Genomic DNA, 24873 nt, shown 5'->3' on the forward strand with positions numbered 1-24873 from the left:
TATTTTTTATGTAAAAAAATATATATTTAATCGTATTTTTGAATTTATATTTTTGAAATTTTTGTTTAAAAATTTTTTGGAAAAAAATCAATTTCATTGTGGTTTATAAATATATATTATATTTTTTAAAAATCTTTAATTTTTTTGAATAAATTAATTTTTAAAAACATAAACAATTGAAATTTTACTAAACGTTAAAAGTATATTTAATAGTGCTTTTTTAGAATTTATATGGTGTATTATCGTTTAATAATTTATATAAAAACTTAATTTTATTTTTGAGAATTTATATTTTGTAATTATTCTATAAATAATTTTTACGGAAAAAAATCATTTTTATTGAATATTGAAAGAATATTTAATTCTTTTTTGAAAGAAAAATAAATTAAAATGCGGTATATCTTAATGGAATCATAATGAAACGGAAAATTTCATTTTAAAATAAACTTTACATTTGATTTATTTTTTTAAAGAAAAAACGAAAGAAATAAGATAATTGATATTTATTAAAATATTTTTTAATGCAAATTAAAATCATGTTATTAAATTTTATCATAAAAATTAGAAAATTATATGTTTTTTTTAATTAAAAAATTTAAGTTGTGGTGAATTTTTCTCTCTCTTGTATTAAAAAAATTGTTTCTCTTAATTTTAAAAAACATCATTTTAAATTGCATTTTTTAAATTTAAATTGTTTTTTTGGACAATCAGTTACAAGTAGATTTAAACAAATGAAGTAAATGAATGTAAACAATGTCAAGTATTTATTTTTAAAATTTAAAATTTTAAAATTGCTATTTTTTTAAAAAAAAAGTAAAATTTCAGTTGAAAAGTTAAAAAATTGCGAAAAATACCACAATTTTTTTGAAAATTATTTAAAAAATAAAACATTTTGGTTTTTTTAAAATAAAATATCATGTTTAAGTCACTCGAATTAATTTTTAAAAAGTGTTTTTTTTATTAAAAAATTTCGTTTCAGTTAGTTTGAAAAACTCAGTATTTTGTAAAGCTAGGTGCAATTTGTTAAAAACCAAAATACAATCGAACCTCCAATAACGACCACCTCCTAACTACGACCACCTCTAAACAGAGATCATTTTTTTAAATTTTGTATTCGTATTTTTTGAACAAAGAGAGACTCCAAACAATGGCCACCTGTCTACAACGGTCATTTTTTTTATTTTTCGGGTAGTTGCCGTTGAAAGACTTTTAAAAAAATATTTTCTATTAATCTAAAAAAATGTAGTTTCTTTACAAGTTTTCATTTAATTTCTTAAAGTTTCGTTTCTTTATACATTTAAGTTAATTTACAAAATGCTCTTTTAAGTTAAAAAAAATCAGTTTCTAGTTGATTTTTTTGTTTTTTTTTTTAATTTAAAAAAGTGATTTAAAAAAAATACAACTGTTTTGCTAGAAAAGAAATTTTTTAAGGAAACGTTTTAGTAAATATATAATACGCTATCATTTGATCTCCAGTTCTACATTTCTGTGAGTTTTTAGAAAAAAAGGAAGAAGATAAAATTGCTAATTCTTGATTAGAGAAAATTAAATAAACGTTAATTTTAAATGATTCAATTCAAATGATTACGTAGACTTTACTAAACGAATTAATGAATATCAGGTCATAGTTCTCAAGAGTGATCGATCATAAGTCTAACCTCTTCCACTCTACGACCAGATGGACTACATTTTCTCTTAATTATATCTTACTTGTTAGAATTGACGAACCAAGAAACTCTACGATTACAGAATAAACTCTAATTATCGAAAAATAATGATAGATTTTTTTAAAAATAAATTTACAAAAAATTACTATTTACATTGAGAATTCAACACCAATATTCTTAACGATAAAACAATGATTAGGTGCTATCAAGTATATCAAAATAACATATTTTTAAATAAAATTTAAAAAAATATATAATATAAATTATCTTTTTAAAAATGCCAATTTATGAGCTATATTTGAGGAATTTTTTTTACAAATTAATAATTTATGAATAATTTTTTAGCTGTAGCTTATATTACACAATATGAATTTATTAGAATTTATACCGAAAAAAATTAATTTTTAATAAAATATTATAAGCTTTTATAAGGTCTATTTTTAATTTATCAGATAATAATTGGGTTGCAATTTGAAAAAAATTCAGACGTATAAATTCCTACTGTCCTTTCTTAATTTCGAGAACGGTGCTAGACAGATGAAAGTCCAGACTAGATATGAAAATCTGAGGGGAACGATATCCTGATGAACTGTATATATCCTTCCAATCCGGACCGATAGTCACGTGATTTCAATTCAAATATTTTCTCCACAATAGAGTTACATACATGACAGGCATGGCTCTGTTGTTATTGGGAAAAGTATAATGTACAGGGGCAAGACATTACTAATTTGAGATCTAGATCATATATTTTAAATGAAATTTATTAAAAATATGACTAAAAATTGCAGCCAGGCATTGTTAGGATGGCACAATAATTTTCGCTGGTTTTTGCTTTAAATTTTAAGGAAAATAATGGATTTTTATGCTGATATTTTACGAGTTCCGCATTATTATATACGAGATGTGTCGAATAAATTAATAATTTATTTAAAAATTTATTAAAAATTTAATAAAAAAATAAACTAAAATACTGTAATATTAAATTATTAATAGAGAGAATAAAATTTATTAAGATCTCTAAACATAAAATTTATTGCTCTCGAAATAAATTTCAATATGTAATACTTACAGTTCATATCAATAGTGATGGAAGACGTAATGGGAAGAGATATATTATTATTCTGGGCATGGCAAGTGATGACAGTCATTAAGTCATTCCGTCGTAAAGTGTTAATTTCGAGTTCGTTTCTTATCACTCCATGAGGGGTGACTTTAAACGTGTCATCTAACAAAACCGTATCTTTCCACCAAGTGACAGCGGGTAATGGTTTACCTAAAGTACATGAACCAAAAGTAGTTTATTGCATATTTTACGTGTTATATATTATATAAACACTTCAAAAATTGTAATATATATATTTATTTAATAAATTCACCTCCTTCGACTTCACAAATAAGTGTAAGTGTGTCACCAATATTGTGCGGCCCAAAAGTAGTTTATTGCATATTTTACGTGTTATAAATTGTAATATATATATTTATTTAATAAATTCACCTCCTTCGACTTCACAAATAAGTGTAAGTGTGTCACCAATATTGTGCGGCCCGCTTACTTGATGAAGAATTTCACCATTTTTATCCATAATAATTGGTTTTTTAGGTGGTACTAGGTAGTAAAAATGATAAATTACTTATTTAAACAGATTTAAGCTGTTTCTTTTTAAAAGCATTTAATGTAAAAAGTTAAGATTTAATGTGGGTTGGAGGAGAAGAATTGGTTAAAGTATATTGCGCGAAAGCTTAATTAAATTGTAAAGCAATTTAAATTGTATACCAATTTTTCAGTATAAAAAGTATTACCAACTACTTCGAGTATAACCACTGAATTTCTCGATCTGGCCTTTTTAAAATCCACTCTACAACGATACTCTCCTTCGTCAACAGAAGAAAGGTTGTCAAGCTGTAAGATTGCTGGGTTGTTGGTTATTATTAGATAAGATCTCCTACCCACTTCTTCACTAGCAGCGTGTCGTGCTTGACTTAAACTTCCACGTCGAGCATCTAAACTATAGAATGGAGTTGTCATCTCGTCTTTATACCAAAGTACTAGAGCAACTGCATCATCTAGTGAAGGTGGTGTGATGTCACAAGGCAAAAGGACTTGGCTACCTTCCAAACCAACTACAGTCTCCGTAACTTCTGGAATATCACAAAACAAAACACCATGTGAGCTTATATATATATATTATATGATTTACAATATGCTATAATCTTCAAAGTTATGTAAGTAATGTCAAAATTCTAGTTTTTCTACTCAAATACTTTAAGGCTTTTGCAGACCGAAAACGGTACATTATCCACATAACTTATTGCAATATCATTGCTTAGTTTTTAAGAATTTTGACATTAAACTAAAAGAAAAAAAAAAGGATAAGAATAAAAATAACAATTTATATATAATATTTTTCTTTTATATTTTAGTAGAAAATTGTTTTTTGAGGTGTTTTAATCGAACAATTTAATATAAAGTATATATATTTTTTCTAGTATTAAATTTAAAATACTACTACATATTTTAGAGAAGTATTTTATTTAAAAATCTAAATAAAATTCTTTAAATTATTATTGTTTTTCATTACTTAAAAGTACAATTTTTGTTTGTAGAATAATAAATTTATTATTTAAAGTATAAAGTATATATATATATTCTTTTAACAGTTTTTCTTTGAAATTCTAGATATCTTTTATGTTGAAATTTTTAACTTTAAATGGCATTTACAGTGTAGGTGACCTACTTTATGCAGAAACATCTCAAAAATCTTTTTGCAAAAATCCACTTTTTCGTAATCGAGTTTTCTAAAATCTGAATGTCAAGATAAAACTGATGGATCGAAATATTCCCTTTTAAAAATATTCACTAAAACTATTCAGAAAATATTATTTTATATCATAATTTTTTGATTATATTTAAAGTAATCACTACATATATATACACATACAATAAATCTATAAAAAAACTATCTTAATTCGAATAAATCATTATTAATAATAATTAAATTAATTTCCTATAATTATTTATTAATAAAATGCTTAAAAATTGTGCAATTTCTTCACTAAACATAGCAATAATTATGAAATTTATATACTCCTCCTCATTATCACTTCGGATGCTTCTACACCTCATTACTTTTAAAATTATTATAATTAATTTAAATTATTCTTTTTACAGTAAATTATTAACTGAAGAACTTTACAAATTTTTATACTATTTTTGTATAAAAGACAGAGAAATTCTTATTTATTCAGAAAAAAAAATAAAAAATAAAAAACATTAAAGAAAAATTCTAAACAGGGAAGAAATCGAATTTGAAAAGTTCCATCACTAAGAAAATGTTCTATAAAAAGAATTGAAGTCAGATTGAATTCGGTGACCTCTTAGTAAAATGGGAGAACGGAAAATGCTGGCGATATGCATGGAAACTAAAACCCCATTTGCATTCTTAAAAGATAACGATATTGATAAGTGTTACATACAAATATCAGGAAGGGATGGCTTTACTCATATCTACTCGATTTGTATGTATATATATACACACACACATATCGAATTGAATTAAATGAAAATGAATTTATATTCTAGTTAATGCTCTTAAAAGTGCTGTTTAAGCAGTTATAATGGATATATTTTAATTGTTGTTAATATTTTAATTTGTACTGAGCACATTTTATATATATTTAAAGATTTATTTTTAATTTTTCTACATTATAAAAATACATTTAAAAAAGCTAATATTTTTACCAAATTTACAATTAATAATAATGATTTTATGTAAATTATTTATAAGAAATTTAAATATAACAATTCTTAAATTTCTTAAACTCATTAAAAACGATTAAAAATAAAATAAAAATCTTTAAAAATATTATTAAGAATTTAATTTAAAATTAATGTAAAATTCAAAATTGTTTCTCCAATTAACTAAATACACTTTTTATTTTTATTTTAAAAATTATAAAAATAAACATTTTTAACAATTTTAAAATAGAAAATAATTACTTAAAATTAAAAATAATAATTATTATTATTTTAAACGAAAGGAAAATGAATTTTTAAAGGATTATTTGGACTTTATTTAATAATATTACTTTAAATATATTAAAATTAATTGCGAACAAATTTATAAATCCAATATAAAATTATTTTATTTTATATTGGATTTATAAATTAATTTTATTTATAAAATAAATTTTGTTAAATCTTAATTTTACTTAAAATAATTTAAAACTTAAGATTTGAAAATTGCTTACTTCTAGAGGCTTATAAATTAAAATAATTGCAAAAAAAATAAGTCAATTAAAAGGAAAATTATTAAAATATTTAATTTCAAACCTTTTTTTCTCTTGAAAATAATTTTTTTAGAAGTTAGAAAGATGACAAAAATATCTGAAAAACTGATTTTCTTGCCAATGCTACTACATCATGATATCTATCACCTCTATATAAATAATGGAATAGTTGGAGTAGTGATACGATACTCTTATAAAAAGGTTAAAAATATAGTTTCCGATCAAAAAATTATATACTTTTCTACAATATTTGATGATTTTATTATTCAGATCGAAGTTATCTGATGAGAAATTTGATACAGTCTGTGACTCAGATTCTTAAATTTTCTATCGTCTCTATCATTCAGACAACTTGGGTTTTTTGTATGATAGAGAGCTTAAATTTCCAAAGTTGGAATATAACAATATTTACTTATATGTATATTTATATTTTCTTTCTTTTATAATTAAATATTTAGAAGTATATAATGAGAAATGAATACGTTTCAAGAAAGTATACCGATATATAAAATAAAAAATTGATATGTTTCAAATGTATTTTTAGGTTTTAAATATGTTTTAGCTTTAAAGATTTCAAACTTTTATAAATTTTTTAAATCTGTTTATAAATAGTCAGTTAATGAAGAAGAAGAAGGAAGAGAAAATAAAAAGTTGGAGAGGAAGTAAAAGAAAAATGGAGAAGGAAAGGAAGAAAAAGAAGAAGAAGGAAAAGGAAGAGAAAGAGGAGAAGGAGTAGAAGGAAGAAGAGGGAGGAAAAGAAAGAAAGAGAAGTAAGAGAAGGAGGAGAAGAGGGAGGAAGAGGAAGAGGAGGGATAGAGAAAGAGAATACCTATATATATAAAATAAGTATGTTTCAAAAGCATACTAATCTAAATAATGATAAATGTTGCGTAATTTAAATTAATTTTTATAATTTAGATATCTTTTAAATAAAATTTTAAATTTTATAAAATTTCTTAAATATTTATATTTATAAATATATAATCAGCAGAAGAAGAGAGAACAAAAAGATGTATAAAAGTGAGCACCTTTCAGGAAAGCATACTGATCTATAAAATAAAGAATTTTTACATACTTCAAATGTATTTTTAGATTTTAAATATGTTTGAGTTAAAGTTCCTTAGAAAGTTATACTTGTGCTAAAAATGAGAAGAGAAGAGAAGAAGAAAGAATAGATAGATGCCTTTATAACCAGTGCATTCATGGGTCATTTATAGAGTCGTGGAAGATTATATTTTGTACATTATAAATATCAAGTTCAGTGTCCTGTACAGTATGATGTATCATATTGAGCATAACACTATCTGATATTCTTATCTGATAAATCGCAACATAAGTCACGCTTTTACTTTAGATAAGTACAAGGAAATGGACAAATCTCTTAAACAGAAACTGAACATAAGTAGTTTACGGTTTATAAATTACGGAATTCAACATTTAAATATAAATGTTGATAATAATGTAAATTTTTTTCAGTATAAATAAATTTATAATATATTTAATATTAATGTAAACAGAATGTATTTACAAGTACTATATTAGTATTATGTTCCTTATAAAGTTTAGGTAATTTAGATAAAATAAAATAAATTTTTAAATTTTTATTAAATACATTATTTAAATCATAGATTTAAATATATAATATGAATATTTTATTGTAGATCTCTGTTAGAAAATCAATTTTACGCGAGGTCTTCTTCGACCTTTTAGAGGTCCTTCTTTAATGGTGAAAGAAGCCACTATCTTCTGAGGACCCCAATATAATAAAACAAAACAGAGTTTAAAAATTTGTATTATATTTTTTTAATTAATAACATTTGAAAAAAATAAAGGCATTGTTCTTAATACATAAAAATACAATTAAAATGAATAATTTATAACATGTTTTTGAGGCCTCAATGTACAACGTCTGATCAAAATGCCCCCGTGATACGACCTGACATCTCATATAACTCTGTATTTATATACCTTTTATCCAAAGTAATTTTTAGATGGAGTATCCAGTAAGAGTAAAATGATTAATTTATTATTACACATACATTAATAATCAACTTATATATTGATAGATTTTATGTAATATGTTTGATGTAAGATATATTACACGAAGGAATATTGTTACAAATAATACATTCCTTCATAATATCATTGAAAATATTGATAGAATGTGATATCACTTTCGATATGCCACAGTTTGATGAAAAGTTAATAAATAACAGTTTCTTTATATTGATCTTACCAAAAAACAATCGTTATTAATATAAAATATGATTCACATATTTATTATTTATAATCAAAGATTTCTATATTGAACAAAGCATTACAAATAACACAAGTCAATTGTATATAAGAATAGTTTTACTTTAGATATTCTAATATAAAGCTACTAAAGAACTTATTCCTTTATAGATTTATCGTATTTTACATTTAACTCTTGCCGTTCTGTGGGCAATTAGAGGGCCTTTTTCCATACCCATTGCAAGCCCACATTGGAATCGATCGGGTGGTGAGGGACGGGGCCCCACATTCCCGGAATAAACCTCTTATGAGAAAATTCTTGTGTAATTGCTCACTTGGATTCGATTCCAGATCCCCTAGAGCGGTGGATTGGCGCCTCGATCATTACATAGTCTTATATAGAACTGTATGAAATCTACTTTTATATTATTACATAGTAGGCCTACTATTAAGTAAGAACATAGGCACATTACTAGCTCTATATGAGTAGTGATCCTTTATATTCTTATATAAAATATAACTGCTAAAGAACTGCTACGTGTGTGGAACAATTCATTATGTACAGTACAATGCTAATAAAACACATTAAAAATATAAAGAATAGTTTTATATAAATACATGTAAATAATTGAAAACACAAAAAATCTTTACTTTAATTAAAATACACTTTTTGACATTATTACTGTTTTTATAAAATTATAATTTTTTACTAAAAAGACTAAAAATATTAAAATTTCTATTAATTTCATTTTCAGTGGCTTATTCTCATTATTATTGTTATATCCTGACATTTCGAATCATTGCAATGAGTCAAATTTATGTTAAAAGCTTTTATTCTTTTATTTTTTAATAAAACTAAAGTCTGACATTTCTCTAACAATTTATTCAAAAACAGCCAATTTTTTCCTTCAGTTTTTTTAAATGTTAAATTCCCTTCATGACAGTTCGTAAATTTTCTTCCATGAGATATCATGAAAGTTGCATCTGTAAAGTGCATTGCTATATTTCTGAAAACTCTTCATATTTCACAAATTCCAAATATATCCTATGCAGCGGAATCTATATTTTTATATATTGGATTATGATTCAAAATCTATTTCTAAAATTCAGGATGCTATACAAAATCGCTCTATTCATCTTATCAATAGCCCTTTTATATTAGATTCTCTCCCAACTATACGCTGCACTTCACTTGTTTTATAGTCGTTCTTTCATCTTTATTTTCTTCTTTTTTTATACCGTAAATGTGGTTCATTATAGAAAATTTCTTAAATAAAATATATTTAATATTATTTTAGGATATATTTTCCAATTTTATATATAATTATATATATATAAAATGTTGTTTTATCTATGAGAATTTTGTCAATTATCTCCACTTTTGGTATAGATTATTATATTTAAATTGATAATATACATGCAATATTGATTATATTAAGCAATAATATAAATAATTGTAAATATTTTGTACCAAAAATTATCTTTTAATGATAGCGAATGAAGAAATTTTTAACGTAAATAAGCCCAAAAGTCAGTTAACCGTGCTTCTCGTCCAGAACAACTAAGTTAAGTTTATATTTTATATTGTATATGAATATTATAATGTATCAATTTTTATAATTAGATGTAATTGTTACGTTTTATTAAACAGTGTATTTACAATAGGGCATTTAAACTTTTGTGTGTTTTTTTATATCCTTTTGTAAACGTATATACAATAAAGGTTTTGTATACCACCATCGCTTGGAAATTTCCGTTTAACCAATCAAAACATAGAGAAAAGTTTATAAAAGAAAGATATATTGAATTGTGACAATACCCTGGAGCATTCTCTAACAAGGCAACAGATAAGTACTTCAGGTGGATAGATAATTTCGATTGAATTCCCTAACGAAAGACGAATTAAGTTGTCACCAGAATAATCACATCTTTCAATAATTATCATCAAAACTTTCATTTTATAAATATTATTTTTAAAAAAACATCCAATTTAATGCAAAATTTAAGAAGAAAAGTACGTCAATAATTTAAATTTTAAAAAGAATTTTTCATGTGAAAACACTCTTTTAAACAATATTCTTCATCGAAAAATATATAAACTTTAGGAAAAAATTCTTTGATGTTGTAAGATTTTAAGCTTTCAAAATGAAATATTAATAATATCAATTTTTAAGAAATTCTTTTAGAAAATTTTCTTGTATAACATTTGTAAACATTATGTAATCCGGAATAATACAATTTTGAATACTGTACGTGTTGAACGGATAGCGATGTTGTTGGCACAATACCAAAGAAGTTTTAAAAAATATATATAAATAAATAAATATAAAAGTTATTTTAAGTTGTGCTTCTACTTAGAATAGCTTCTTTTATGCTTTAATAAGGTTATACGGATTTTTAGTTTGTATTTTTTCTAGAAAAAATAAATAAAAACTTTATGCAAAATTTGCAACGGTTTTGTTATCATGTCGAAGTCTTCTTCTTTCTTTAGATGATGCTGTATTCTTTTATATTATTGAAGCAAATTTTATTTAATAAATCTTTCGCATTTCTTCTTTGACGTGTATATATATATATGAATTTTGTATAAAAATTTCTTTTAAATAAAAATTTAGAGAAAATATGATAACACGAAATTATTTACTGAATACAAAGTTTAAATAAACTTTATAAATTTAAATTGATTTTACTTAAGGTATATTTAAACATTTAATATAAAATTTAACGTGTATATACTCAAAGGCTTCTCTGAATGGCCTCAAATGCCTAATGCCACGTAGGGAAGCCTCACAGAGTTCATTCTCCCAGTTTTTAGTAGTGTCTAGCAGCTTCCCCTTTATTTTAACCCGGTTAAAACATTTTATATTAATTTGGATGTGCTCTACAACTTTGTAATTTAAACTGTGCCGCTATCTTTCGTAGAAACGGAGATAGGATTTGGATATATGAGAACGGGTCGAGATGCTTGACGACTAAGCATGTAAGAGCCCACTCCCAATTACCTATACTTCCCTGCGCTTACATTTAAGTAATACACAGCATCTATACCTGTATACCTTTATTATACCTTAAATTATACATTATGTAACTTAAAAAATTATACGTTAAGTGAAATCATGTATTTTACCTTACATTTTAAATATATGTGATAATTTAAGTAATTATATCTCAGGTAAAATCGAATTTTATTGCACGATTAAGAATTTTTATTGAGGGGAAGAATTTATTGCATTAATTTTAAATTACAAATTAACGACATAAAAATATTATTGCAAACTTCATAAATTTTAGATTTTTCAGTAAAAAATTAATGTATCATAAAAAAAATAAGTTGAAACGTAATCTATCAAAAATAAAAATTAAAGAGAAAAAAATTCATGTCTCTAGGTCAAAGAATTTTTATATCCGAAGATAATTCCTTATTCCTTTTTTTCAATTTAAATTTATTACAAATTTAAAATAAAAATAATAAAAGTTATTATTAAATTCAATTCCTAAAATAATATATATACTAAATAATTNAAAAATAGATATGAATATTCGCATTTTCTAAAATTCATTTCTTCTCTGTTTCAGTTCCTTTCCTTCTTTTAATTTTATCTGATTTTTTGCAAGAATTTGATGTAAAAATTTTATGCTTTGGTATAATAATATTTTTGCAAGCAAAGATTTTAAATCTTAAAAAAGAAATTTTTCTAAACTTTCCAATATTTTCTTACAATTACATAAGTTAGGATCAATACAGAAATTTCATGTCTGCCAACAATACTTGTTCGAAATCTCCTTTCTCTGCGCTATTATTTTCTTCCGTCAGCTGGAAAGTTTTGACTGGTGACTTAAAGCTTTCTCTCGAATCCACACTTCAAGATAGATCACATTTCTTATCCCAGACTTTTGACCTACTGGCCATCTTCGTCTTTCTATTCTCTTCTCTTCCGCTTACAATCGATAAAACTTCAAAGTGAAGGTTCACTCCTAACTATCAATCATTGAATTTTTATAACAGTCTGAAGACTTCTTACCTGATGCATTTGCTTGCTTTTATTTATTTTTCTATATTTCTCTTAACGTTATTCTCATCATTACAGAGTATGGAAACTTTCTTTCGCCAACTTTTGCATTAAATTCTTTATATGCAACTCCATTTTCTGATAGTTTTCATTATAAAAAATGGTTTTTCATATTTTTAAAATATTCTATTCATTAATAAATAAGTAAAAATTGTTATAGAATATAATTTTAAGTAATTAAATTAATTCTTGAATTGATTATAAGCTAACGGTTGTTACTTGTATAATTCGAATTGAGATAAATTTCTGATGGTTTTCTTTTAATTTATATATTTAAAAGAATTTCAATAATTAAGCTTTTGTTAATAAATTTTTAAACTAATTTACTATCTTAATATTAAAGATAATGTATTAAGCTTAAATTAAAAGATATAAGTTTAAATAATGTCTATGAATATTTTAGAGAAATTGCTTATAAAAAATAGTAAAAATAATTTTATTCTTTTTGTGAATTATTAATAATTATAAATAAATTAAGTTAATGTTTTTCAACCTATTTTATTTAGCTATCCCTATTTACTATATGAGTGTTATTATCCAAGCTAGAGGATAGCAACCGATCTATGATTATAAAGTAATAATTTCGAAATAATTTATCTTAATACTTAAAAAAAGTAAAATTATACAATTTTTATTCTTTATAAAAGAAATGTAATAGTTAACATCGAGCAAATATGCTTACAGATAAGTAGGCATATACAAAAATATCTTGAAATTTTTCCAATACGGACCTATATTTATTTTCTTAATTTGGCATTAGAAGCAAAAATTGATTAGAAGTTTATAGCATATTTTATAATTAATATAAAATGCTTTAAATAAAGTATACTTAGTGCCAATTTTATCAATAATAAGTAAGCAATTCTATCAAATTTCAAAACCTTATTTGCATCCCTGCATAGTGATATATATATTTCTGCTTTATACAGTCAATTAAAAAAAATTATGTGTATATAAAGCAAAAATAGGTCATTCATAACCTATATTTGCATCAGTAGTGACTAATGATTTAATATGGTCATAATCGTCAATAATTATGATTAATGATATACAATATAACGTATAATATTCTTTTAAATCCTATTATGATGTGTCAGATAATTAAGATTAAAAAATTATTTTGTAAAATCTATAAAAAATTTTGTAATTTTTACAAAAATGTAGAAAATAAAATTTTTTAAAGTTTTTATAGAGTTTAAAAAACATTCTAGAAATTTATTTATTTTTAGGAAAAAAAGGAACTTTAATTTATGAACAAAGTAATTAAAAGACATCATCAATTAAAAATCTTCTTTTCGGTAAATTAATAAGATACAATTATCAGAAAATAATAAAATGTATTTTTTAAGAAGACAATTGATTAGTTTCATAATCAAAAATATTCTAATTTCATTTTTTCCACGAAAAAAGCAGATTAAAATGTCTCATAAAAGTTTTGTGTATGAGACATTCACGTTTTTATAAATTATTTTTTTATTTAAAATAAATTTACTAAATTACATTTTTTTATTTAAAATAAATTTACTAAATTACATTTTTTTACGNTAATTTCATTTTTTCCACGAAAAAAGCAGATTAAAATGTCTCATAAAAGTTTTGTGTATGAGACATTCACGTTTTTATAAATTATTTTTTTATTTAAAATAAATTTACTAAATTACATTTTTTTATTTAAAATAAATTTACTAAATTACATTTTTTTATTTAAAATAAATTTACTAAATTACATTTTTTTACGAAGAAAACTTACACACATATATATTACACATTTATTAAATATGTATTATAGTTTTTAATCGCATTTAATTGCAATAAAAGAAAATTAAAGATCGCAGATTTAGAATATATTGTACTTTAAAAATTCAGTCTTAAATAGAACCGAACCCATGACTATCAATGATATGTATATATTGTAATTAATGCTCAAAGAGTAAAAAATTTACATAGAAAACAGGTTATGTCTCTACAACTTATGTTATTCTAACGTTTCGTATGTCATGTCATATAATAGTGATTCTTAACATGGGGTGCATACGCAGGAATACGAAACGTCTTTTCTAGGGAATAACTTTTTTTTTATTTGAATTTTCTACCGTATTTTTTTAAAATTGAAGACTAAATTTTTAAGATCCTAAATTTAATATATCTCTACTTAAAGCTAGGTTAAGATTCACGCGAGAAAAAGGGATGACCCTACACCTTTTAATAAAAAATTAACGAATTTTTCACATGGGTCCCAGAATGAGTTTAAAAATTAAAGGGCTGTGTGCAGATGTAAAGAACCATTGCCATAATAGAACGTGGGTTCAGTTCTTACTAAACCAAATTAGTGTTTTACAAACTGTTCTTTAAATAAGATTTTTTTATTACGGTTTATTCTTGAATTTAAACAATAAGAAACATTATAAAATATTATACAGAATTTAAAGTTGCATTCAATTTTATAATACGAGAAAATTAAACATAAATTCTTTCAAACATAAATATAATTTCAGAAGATAGAGTCGTGGTTAATGTAGCGTGACAAAGAAATCAATTTGTTAACAAAGGAACATTTTAAAAACTTAAAAAATAATAACAATACACGAACTGTTTTTTTTTAAATAAAGAAAAATAGAAATGTCCTGAATCTTCATTACATTTATCAATTCAAATATACGAAATCTGAATTGCATGAAAAGTGTTTTGATTATGTAGTAACTAGAGATAAGTTTAACGATCTCAAATAACCAGAGGAAAGAAGAAAGATTCTTCAAAGAAAAAAAAAAGATTATTTATTACGAGAAAATTGAAATATATGATGGAAATTATCATAGTAAAGTATAGAGAATTGAACAATAAAGTTATTTATAAAAAGTAAAATTGTTTATTGATTGAATTATTTTTTTATTTTTATATAGAATTACAAACTTTTCATTTCTGTGGCATATTCTTGGGTATTTCTAGTTATGAAGAATGAATTTCATAATTAACACACTCAACTATTGACGAAGTTAACATTCAGAAGTGGTTCTTTTTTTAGTGATAATGGCGGATATACACAGGTGGCCCAAAATTCAGTTAGCAGAGATATGAAAGAGTCGCATTACTCGGTTAGCTGACTTCTGAGCCATACTATATATTAATAGAAACCGTATTTACGTTATTATGTTAATATATAGGGTAGTTCAATAGTCAGTTAACTCAGTTAACGTACTTTCGGGCCTCTGTGTATGTTTAATTAAGTGGAAATATGTATATTCAATAAAAATTTAAATAGATATATAAAAGAAATAAAATATTAACTGGAAAGTTTTGACTGGTGACTTAAAGCTTTCTCTCGAATCCACACTTCAAGATAGATCACATTTCTTATCCCAGACTTTAAGTTAAGTTTATANAGAAATAAAATATTAAATGAAATAAATTAAAATTGTTTAAATATATTAAATGTAAATTTTCGATAAGAGTGCAGTTTACCATATTAAATTATTTCTATTTAAATATAAAAATAACTTAGGCAATTAATACATAACTAACAAGACAAGGAAAAGTCTCCAGGCTGTTTATAAACTTACTTCATTCAGCGACTTTATTTTTTAATTTTAATTTTTAATATTTATTTTTAATCATTTCAAAACAATTGTAAATATAATTATGGTTCGTTTGAATACGAAAGAAATTGTTTAAAAGTAAATTAAAAATTTTTCTCTATCTAAAAATATAATTTATTTTACAACAGATATCATTGTAAAGAATTTTTAATTCCCAATTGTATCGAGTTAATACCAAACCTGGAAATCTTTAACCTAGAATATTATTATATAAACAACATTAATAAATGAAGTATAAAGGGTAAAGCGGGGAAAACACTTCAGGTAATAATCACCTATCTCAAACAATATATAATTACAATCGCTTCAAAACAAACACCTAATTATTTGAATATCTTAAGATCACTTAACAAAGCGTTTGTTTAAATGCACTTATGAATTGTTGTTAATCTTGTGAACGTGAACTAGTTTCTAAAGGTAATTCTTTAAATTTTATTAAAAATATTAACAGTAACATCGTAACAACTTTCGAGTAGAAATAAAATTTATATATTTGTTTGCAAATTATAATTAATATCAATTTTAACACAATAAATTATGCTAAAATAATAATAATTTCGTGATACTATCTAGTTTTATTTTCTTAAATGAATTTTTAGCATTCTCAATTTAAAAAAATAAATTAAAAAAAATTACGAAATGAATATCATTTTAATGATCTAATTTATAATGTTAAAATGTTAAAAATGTATTTAAAATATAAGGAATTTACTAAATTAATATAGATTTTCTGATTGTTTAGTTTTATTTTTTGAAATTCACAATAATTAAATGATAAAAATTCATTAAAAAAATTAAATATTCACATTGTATTATGATGTATAATGCGCATTATTAAAATTTAGCAAATACTCGGAGGAAGAGTTAAATTAATATAATAAAGATGCTTTACATAAATATTATAATAAATTGTATAAAAATTATTAATAATTTCAATGCAAAATTTAACACGAATTATAAAAATAGTAACAAAAATTTCATTGAATAATTGATAATTCCATTCAAATATATCTTTATAGAACTTAATCACGCACTCATAGATAGAAAGGAAGAACTAAAAATCATTTCTTAATTTGAAGCATTAAAGTAATATAAGGTCGAAAGGTAGTATATATATATTACAATTGTCAAAGTAGGAACTCCGTGTCAGAATTTCATTAATTTCCGAGAGAATAAATGAAAAAGTAGTTATTTCTATCGTTACAAAATATTACCTCTCTGGAATAGTGTGACGTGTTCGCATTAAAGTAAATGCTTAACTTCACGGTATCATCGACTAGAAAAGAGTTTTCAGTCGCTTTAGACTAATTCCGAGTATAGTCACAGTAATTAGTTTCTGGTTGACATAGCAGAAAAGGATTATATTGTTCTTACTTCGTGTAAAATTCACTATGGCGTGAAAAAATACATTTTCTTTGTTAAATCACTTGCACCACTGATATTTAATTAATAAATCACTAAACTGTTCTTAAATACTCTATGTTTACAACGTTAAATTATACTTTGCGGTTTTCGAAAATTGTTTCCTAAATAGTGGGTTATATATGTAAAGGGCCATAAAGTAAGTTCAAATTCGCTATATTTATTGTATTTAAGTAATTAAATTAAATATATTAAAATTGTTAATTATATCTTAAAATTTTATACCATTTAAATATATTAATTTCAATTGAGAATTGTAAAGTATTACACATTATATAATTCGCAATTATTTAATACATTATGTATAAATTTATATAATAATGGACAGAATAGTGAAGATCAGTAATTAAATTAATAATATACATTTTAAATATCGTAAAACCAGTAAAAGTTTATTTATAAAATTATAATATTTATATCTAAATGGTTAATAGCAAACGGTTAAGATAACACGAATTTATAAAATATGAAAAAGCTATTTTATAAAATTTTCTAAAGTGAGAATGTAATGCTGTGAATGACATTAGAGAATATTGCCGAAGATATAATATTTGCACTGATATTCTTTTCGGGAAAGTTATATAATATAACCTAAATCAAACAAATAGTACATTGTTGAAAGACTCCCAGCAATAAAAGTTATGTTTGGTTAGATACAAGCTAAAATCCTGTGATTTATTTCTCCACAACATGATCATCGAAGAACGACAGGAGTAAATATGATCAATCATTCGTTCTGCTTTGCTCTATTTGTCATTGGAATATGTTATTGGTTAAGCACATCCTTTGCTCAGATTGTCTACTTCGCAATATACATCAAGATCACGTAAAAGTATAGATTAAAAAATAGCTTAAAAAACTAAGATTACTTTGTTAAAATAAAGTTTACATAATATAAATTATACTTTTTAGTAAAGATATTTTTAAACATGTCGAGCAAACTTTAAGAGGAAATGTATCACATAGATTAACTAAATGGTAGAAAGCATTAAAACAAAATATTCTTGTATGCATGTTTACTTTCATTATTATTCAAACTTGTTAAACAATAAAAAAATCGAAGTTAAAAAATTCTGCATAGAAATGAAGTCCATTAGGGTCATTAATGAACAAAAGAATTTTTTAAAAAAGAAGGGAATTTTGAAAATAACACGAAAAATTCAATAGCGTATGCAAACTCATCCACCTTTTTTTCCATATTTTTAAATCTAATCACATGTGTAATCTCGTTCTTGTTTCTTCCTCACTCTCGATTGGTTCCGTATCAAGCAAGCACCATAGATATTGCTTCTTACTCTGAAACTTTTTTGAAACTTTTCAGATATAAATTTTTTTATATATTAAAAAAATAATAATAAAATTTGTATCTAAAAATTTTAGTATATAATTTAGTATTGAAATTAATACATTTATTTTTTAAAATATTGTTAAATTTAAATGTATTTTTATAAAAAATTACATAATTAATTTTTGCTTAATCAAAACGTAATTTTTCTCACGACGTAATTTTTTTTTCTAATTTAAAAAAATTGACAGGTCTTAATTATGTAAGTAAAAGATTTTTAATCCATGATTTTTTTTTTATTTCGCCTAAGGGCGCTAAGAGTGTCTTTTTTCAAGCTTATCGTGGATTTGGCTACGTCACAATGCGGCGGCTGGGTGGTAAGTTACTGGACCCAAGATATTTGAGACAAGCCACCCCTCGAAAAATTCGTAGTTTTTCGACTGCCTGGATTCGATCCTGGGTCTTCCAAAGCGACAGGCTGGTGCTTTAACATCTCTTACGTACGACTGTCAATCAGTTATAGTTAATTTTAAAAACTTTTTAGGCTAAAAAATGTTTTTTCGGTTTAAAAACTTGCAATATTTTTTTCATTTAAAACATATAAGTTTGTATTTTATTTAAATGTGAAATATAACTTATTCATACTTGTTTTTTTATTCTCTTACAGTTTTTTCATTGAAATCAATAAATAATTAGATCTACTTAATTACGAAATCCTATAGCTTTAGCTAATTATGAAGTAATTATTTTTCGATTAGGGTAATTTTTTCCAATGTTTTTAATTCGTATCTTTCAATATACGAGTGCACAATTCTTATATTTTTGCAACTGAGATGCTTTTGTGAAATGGCAAAAGACTTGGAGGTTATCCAGAGTCCAAATCATCACATTGTCTCCCCGAAATATATCTCTTCAGTATATTATTGTGATGAAAATGTGTCCCAGATGAATTCTATGATGAATGCCTAGGGCATAATACCCACTCGATGGCATACTTCAAAGTTACTTGGAAGCCGAATATATTACAATTTCTAAGAAATTACTTTTCAAGATTGTTCATATTTTCTTGAAGATTTTAATGGATAAAAAATAAAATGGTAATTATTAAAATATATTTATTATTATTAAAGTGATAAGCAATTATATATTAATTACCAACATAAGGATTAACATATATATCTTTAAATTACCATATTAAAGATATGTGTATATATTTGATGATATTAACTATACGTTTAATTACAAGTTAATTATGATATGTATTCATTAATAACGAATAAATTTAGATATTAAACATCATATTTATATAATTTTCTGAATTTAGAGATTAATATTCATTAAAATAAGCGAAACTTAAAAGTAAAAAAAGATGTAATTAACGACAACAAAAATATTATTTATCTAAGAATTATTTTAATGTCATAAAGATTCAAAGATATTAATTATAAAGAAGAATTTTATAAACAAAAAAGAATTCTTTGAATAGAAACTAATTTTTTAAAGAAAGTTATAAAGATTAAGACATTAAACCTAAAAACAAATTAAATATTAACAATGCTTTTTATATTTTAAAAGATGAAAGTTCATGTGAAATTCAATAATGATGCTATTGAAGCAAAGGAAAAAAAAGGAGAAAGGTCTCTTGAGAAATTCAATCAAGTTTTTGAAGTCACGATACAATTTTTTAAGCACGTAGCATAATTTTCTTAGTTAATATATCGAGAAGATATAAGAGTAAAATCTAAAAGTAAAAAAGCAATTTTATTAGAATATTAAATATGTTTAACTACAAAAGAACGAGAAAGTTCTGCAAAGAATTAAATATACATTCGAATACCGAAGCTTAAATACTACTTTCGTGTGATTCCGATTTAGACCATTCTGAATGTCGTGTGTATTTACATTATTCATGAATAATTTTATATTTATCGATTTAAAGTAGTACAGATTTATATTATCTTTATTAAAGATAATAATGTAAAATTATACACCTGTATTTTTCATTTTTATTTTTCTTGTAGAGAAACATGTTCTAGACTAATACATGTAAACGATTCTTTCTATCAGATCCTAAATGTAGCACGCCATTTTATAGTATTATTATTCGTTCAATAATATTTATTCTAATTTAAAATAATTGTTTTTACAATTTATTTTTATATTATTATTATTAAGTATATATCCATAATTTCAATCTTTATTTTATTTTCTACTGTGTTAAAGTCGAATGTTTATTGTAGAGTGGCCATTCCTAATGTCCACATTTGTTCAGAATTATCTATTTTACTTTCAAATGATACTTTTTTTGAAACTTATTTACTGTTATTGTTATTGGAAATAATAAATATTATAGGAAAAAACTTGAATAATTTTAAAAATGGGTCTGTTTGTTCGGTTTAATACAAGAATGGGTATACTTCAACAGAGTTCTTGCTTATAAATGATTGCAAATTTCTTTGCTTATATATAAACGAGTAATAAGCAATATTATTTACTGCATAAATACTTACTGTAAGTATATTTATTATTCGTAAGTGCAAAATTTATAAAATCACAAATCTATTTCTGAAGAATCCTTGAAGACAAATGAACCCATTTTTCTCTTCATAGTAGATACAATGACTTTATTTTTTATTTTGTTAAAAGTTTTCTATAACATATACTAGTTTTCATGATAAAATACAAAATTTAATTTTTAAATCGGTTCTTCTATACAAACATAATCGTTAATTCTCATTAATAATCGAAAGTTCAAATTGCTAGTCAACCATCATGATCTAAAACTATTCGGACATCTTTCATGCTCACAATTATGATATAATTATAATATTTATCTAATTATGACGTAGTAAACTAACTAACTAACTACTATATTAACGTAATAATATATTAATAAATAGCTAGATAAATTAGAATATTCTATAAAGTTACACAATTATAATTATTTAAACATAATGTTTGTGATTGTATTTAAATAAATATCGAGCAATTAATTTTCCATAAAATTTGAAAAAAACAATATATATATATATATATATATATATTGAACCATATTATATGACCCTATCCATATTATATCGACTGAACCATATTATATGACACTAAGTCAACTCTATGCAATATATATATATATATATGTATGTGTGTGTGTTAAATGTTATTCATTTACTNCAATATATATATATATATGTGTATGTGTGTGTGTTAAATGTTATTCATTTACTTGACATAAAAAGTAATAAATTATATAATTTAAGCAATTCATCTTGGTGCAATTTCCAAATTGCATAGAGTTGACTTAGGGTCATATAATATGGTTCAGTCGATTGTCATGTGTAGCTATCTAGTGGCGTGGATAGAGTCGATTAATGATAGACCAATCGACACCTTTGATGAGAAATGGCATAGATTGGATGAGAACAAATTACTCAGAAATCTAAGAAAAGTCGACCAGCTGTATTCAATCTCGAATTTATTCAAATGGAATGAGAAAATTAATCTTAACGGTCACACATCGACGATTAAATTAAGTTAATAAATTTCAAATATTCTTTAACACCAGCTTTCTGAAAGTTATAGCTTGTAATAGACGGTACTAATTGGTCGATTAGAAAGTAAGTAAAGTTTTATAGCTACGAACAGGACTATGTAAAATGTTAATCAGATGATTATTGGTTTGTTTAATAATTTAAAGTTCTTTTAATATCCTTGCAAACTTACATAATGGGTTAACATGCTGAATTATTTATAATTAATCGCCTGAAATATGTCAGATATATACAATAATGACAAAAATTAAAAGGAAGAATGATTGGAAATCGATTCAAGACTCTCCAGATTGCAACTTGTGCAACTATGCAATAAATGATACTTTGAGTAATAAAAAAAATAATTAAGGAATAAAAATTGAAATTATAACTTTCTAATTACATTAAAGCAGAAAAAATTACATTTACAATTTAAAAAAGTTTAAATATATTTTGTATTTTAAATCTTTTAATGGCAAAAATATATCCGCGAATTTTATAATTTTATAACTAAAAATTGCACGTTTTAAATTATGAAAATTGAGGATAATATTGAAGAATATTGTATATTTAATACAGTAAATGTATAGGCTATATTATTAGTAACTTATCGAATAATTAGGCATGTCTATGTAAGAGAAAGACAAGTTTGAAATAGTTGCTAATGACAAGAAAAAAAATACAATTTTAAAATATAGAATATATTCAAATTATTATATACATAGAAGAATATTCATATTAAGTATGTGATTATGTAACCAAACATAGACACAAGGATTGTAACAGTTACAAGTGAAATTATGACCTAAAATGGAGTTATGTATGTTACACAAAATGGTCCGGAAGTCAGTTAACCATGTAAAAAATAAATTGTTGTCTTGTTAAAATATTTTACTATTTATGAACTTGTGAGTAATACAATCTCTGCCAATTTTGTGAAAGAACACATATTTCTAAACTGAATTTATAATTCAATTTCACAGATAAAGCGCGGTTAACTGACTTTTGGACCACTATGTAATTTTATATATATGATATAATCTTAGCTGATTCAATAAAAATGTTGCTAAAGATTTTATAAGGAAGTCTAGATAATGTTTAGTAGTAGACTCTTAGCGTGGGATAAGTATATGTAGTCGACCTTCCTATAACATTGTTGATAATTCCGTTTTATAAGAATTCCATGTTGTATGAGTCACTTAGATTCTACAAATACGTGTGCTGGGCTGTGAACGGCTCACATATTTGTAAAATCTAAGTGACTCGTACAACATGGAATTCATATAAAACGGAATTATCAACAGTGTTATAGGGGGGTTGACTTGTATAATACAATTTAAAATATATAATTAGTAAGGAAAATATATTTATATTTGTTTGTTGATATAAAATAAAATTAAAATTAAGATGAAATTTTTATTAATAATTAATTGAATTTTTCAATAAAAACTCAATTGTATAAACAATTTTACTGATAGGATTACTAAATCACTTCATTGATATTCTTTTTAATTCATTATACAGCTTAAATATTTAATAATAACTTGTTAAATAAAATTTTTAAAAATTTACTTTAAAATGTTTCTCTCAAATTTCCAATTATAAATATGAATTAGCCTTAATCTATAAAAGTTTTCATAATAAAGTAAAGGATTAAAAATCATTGTTTTTAGTCTATAAACAAAATTAATATTCTAATTTTTATTCATTTCACAATTTTATTTCTTTATAAATTAGGTTGAAAATTATAATAAAATAAATTTTACATAAAAATTTTCTCTAAATTTCATGCATTTTTATTGCAAAGATAAAGATATATTCTTTAATAAAAGTAATTTTCCGACAGATAAATCTGTAGATACTTAAAAGTTTTATTTAAATTTTTTTCAATATTTTATTTTATTTTTTTACATTAAAGAAAACTTAAATTAATCTTCTACTAGCTTAATAAGTGCATTTATCTCAATGTATATCTTTTAGAACATCAACAACACAATTTTGATTAACTGAAATTCTTATTTTTTCTATTTAAAAACAACACAATATACATATAAATAAATGATTTAGAAAAACATTATTTAAGTAGCAAATTTTAAAGTAATAGAATGTTTGATGATAAAGTTATTTTATTTTATTTTATTTTATTTTAGGGCCTTCAAAGATGCTTGAAAGTTTTTTATTACTGTATATAACATTAAATTGCCAATTATTAACAATAAATCAGTAATTTATACATTGCTTCATTTAAGATATAATTAAATATTATTATTATTAATATTTAATTTCAACATGAATTTAAAATTAAACCTAAATTTAAAATTTTATCGTGTATCACTATTAATCTGAAACAGTACAAAATAGGGTAAATCAAAATTATATAAATAAAAGTTCTGGAAGTTGTGAGTTTGGAATAAAGTTTATTTTTTTAAAAACTGAATGAATTGGTGTGTTTTTTATCATATCAAACAACATAATAACGAGAAAAATAACAGTTCTTTCCAAAAAATAGATTCGGAAAAAAACATATAATTTTCTACTAAATCATCATCTCATCGTTATAGATGTGGTAAACGGTATATGGATGAGTTCTCTACCAAAGCCTACTCTGTTATTTTTGACCGATTACAGGTTAGATTCATTATTCAAGCTTCTAAAGTATTATATACAAGAAATCCAAAGTTGTTTGTTAATCTTAAAATTTTCGAGGCTATAATAAATATAAACATGCATAAAACATCCTGAAAATTAGAAACGGAAACATTTGATTTTTTCACTTACTTTTAC

At 23.5% G+C, this 24873-nt stretch overlaps 1 protein-coding gene across 1 annotated transcript in view; it reads right to left on the minus strand.

The window, feature by feature from the left end:
* Positions 1 to 24873, minus strand: part of LOC111625406 (hemicentin-1-like) — a 154719-nt gene that overhangs the window by 37526 nt on the left and 92320 nt on the right. The window contains exons 2-4 of the mRNA XM_023368540.1: positions 3471 to 3809; positions 3166 to 3276; positions 2740 to 2943 (exon numbers count right to left, since the gene is read on the minus strand). Of these exons, the coding sequence (XP_023224308.1) occupies positions 2740 to 2943; positions 3166 to 3276; positions 3471 to 3809 (654 nt within the window). The remainder of the gene's footprint in view (positions 1 to 2739; positions 2944 to 3165; positions 3277 to 3470; positions 3810 to 24873) is intronic.

Source organism: Centruroides sculpturatus, unplaced genomic scaffold, assembly GCF_000671375.1.
Source record: "Centruroides sculpturatus isolate CEXI.00-Female unplaced genomic scaffold, Cexi_2.0 scaffold253, whole genome shotgun sequence".
Lineage (NCBI taxonomy): Eukaryota > Metazoa > Arthropoda > Arachnida > Scorpiones > Buthidae > Centruroides > Centruroides sculpturatus.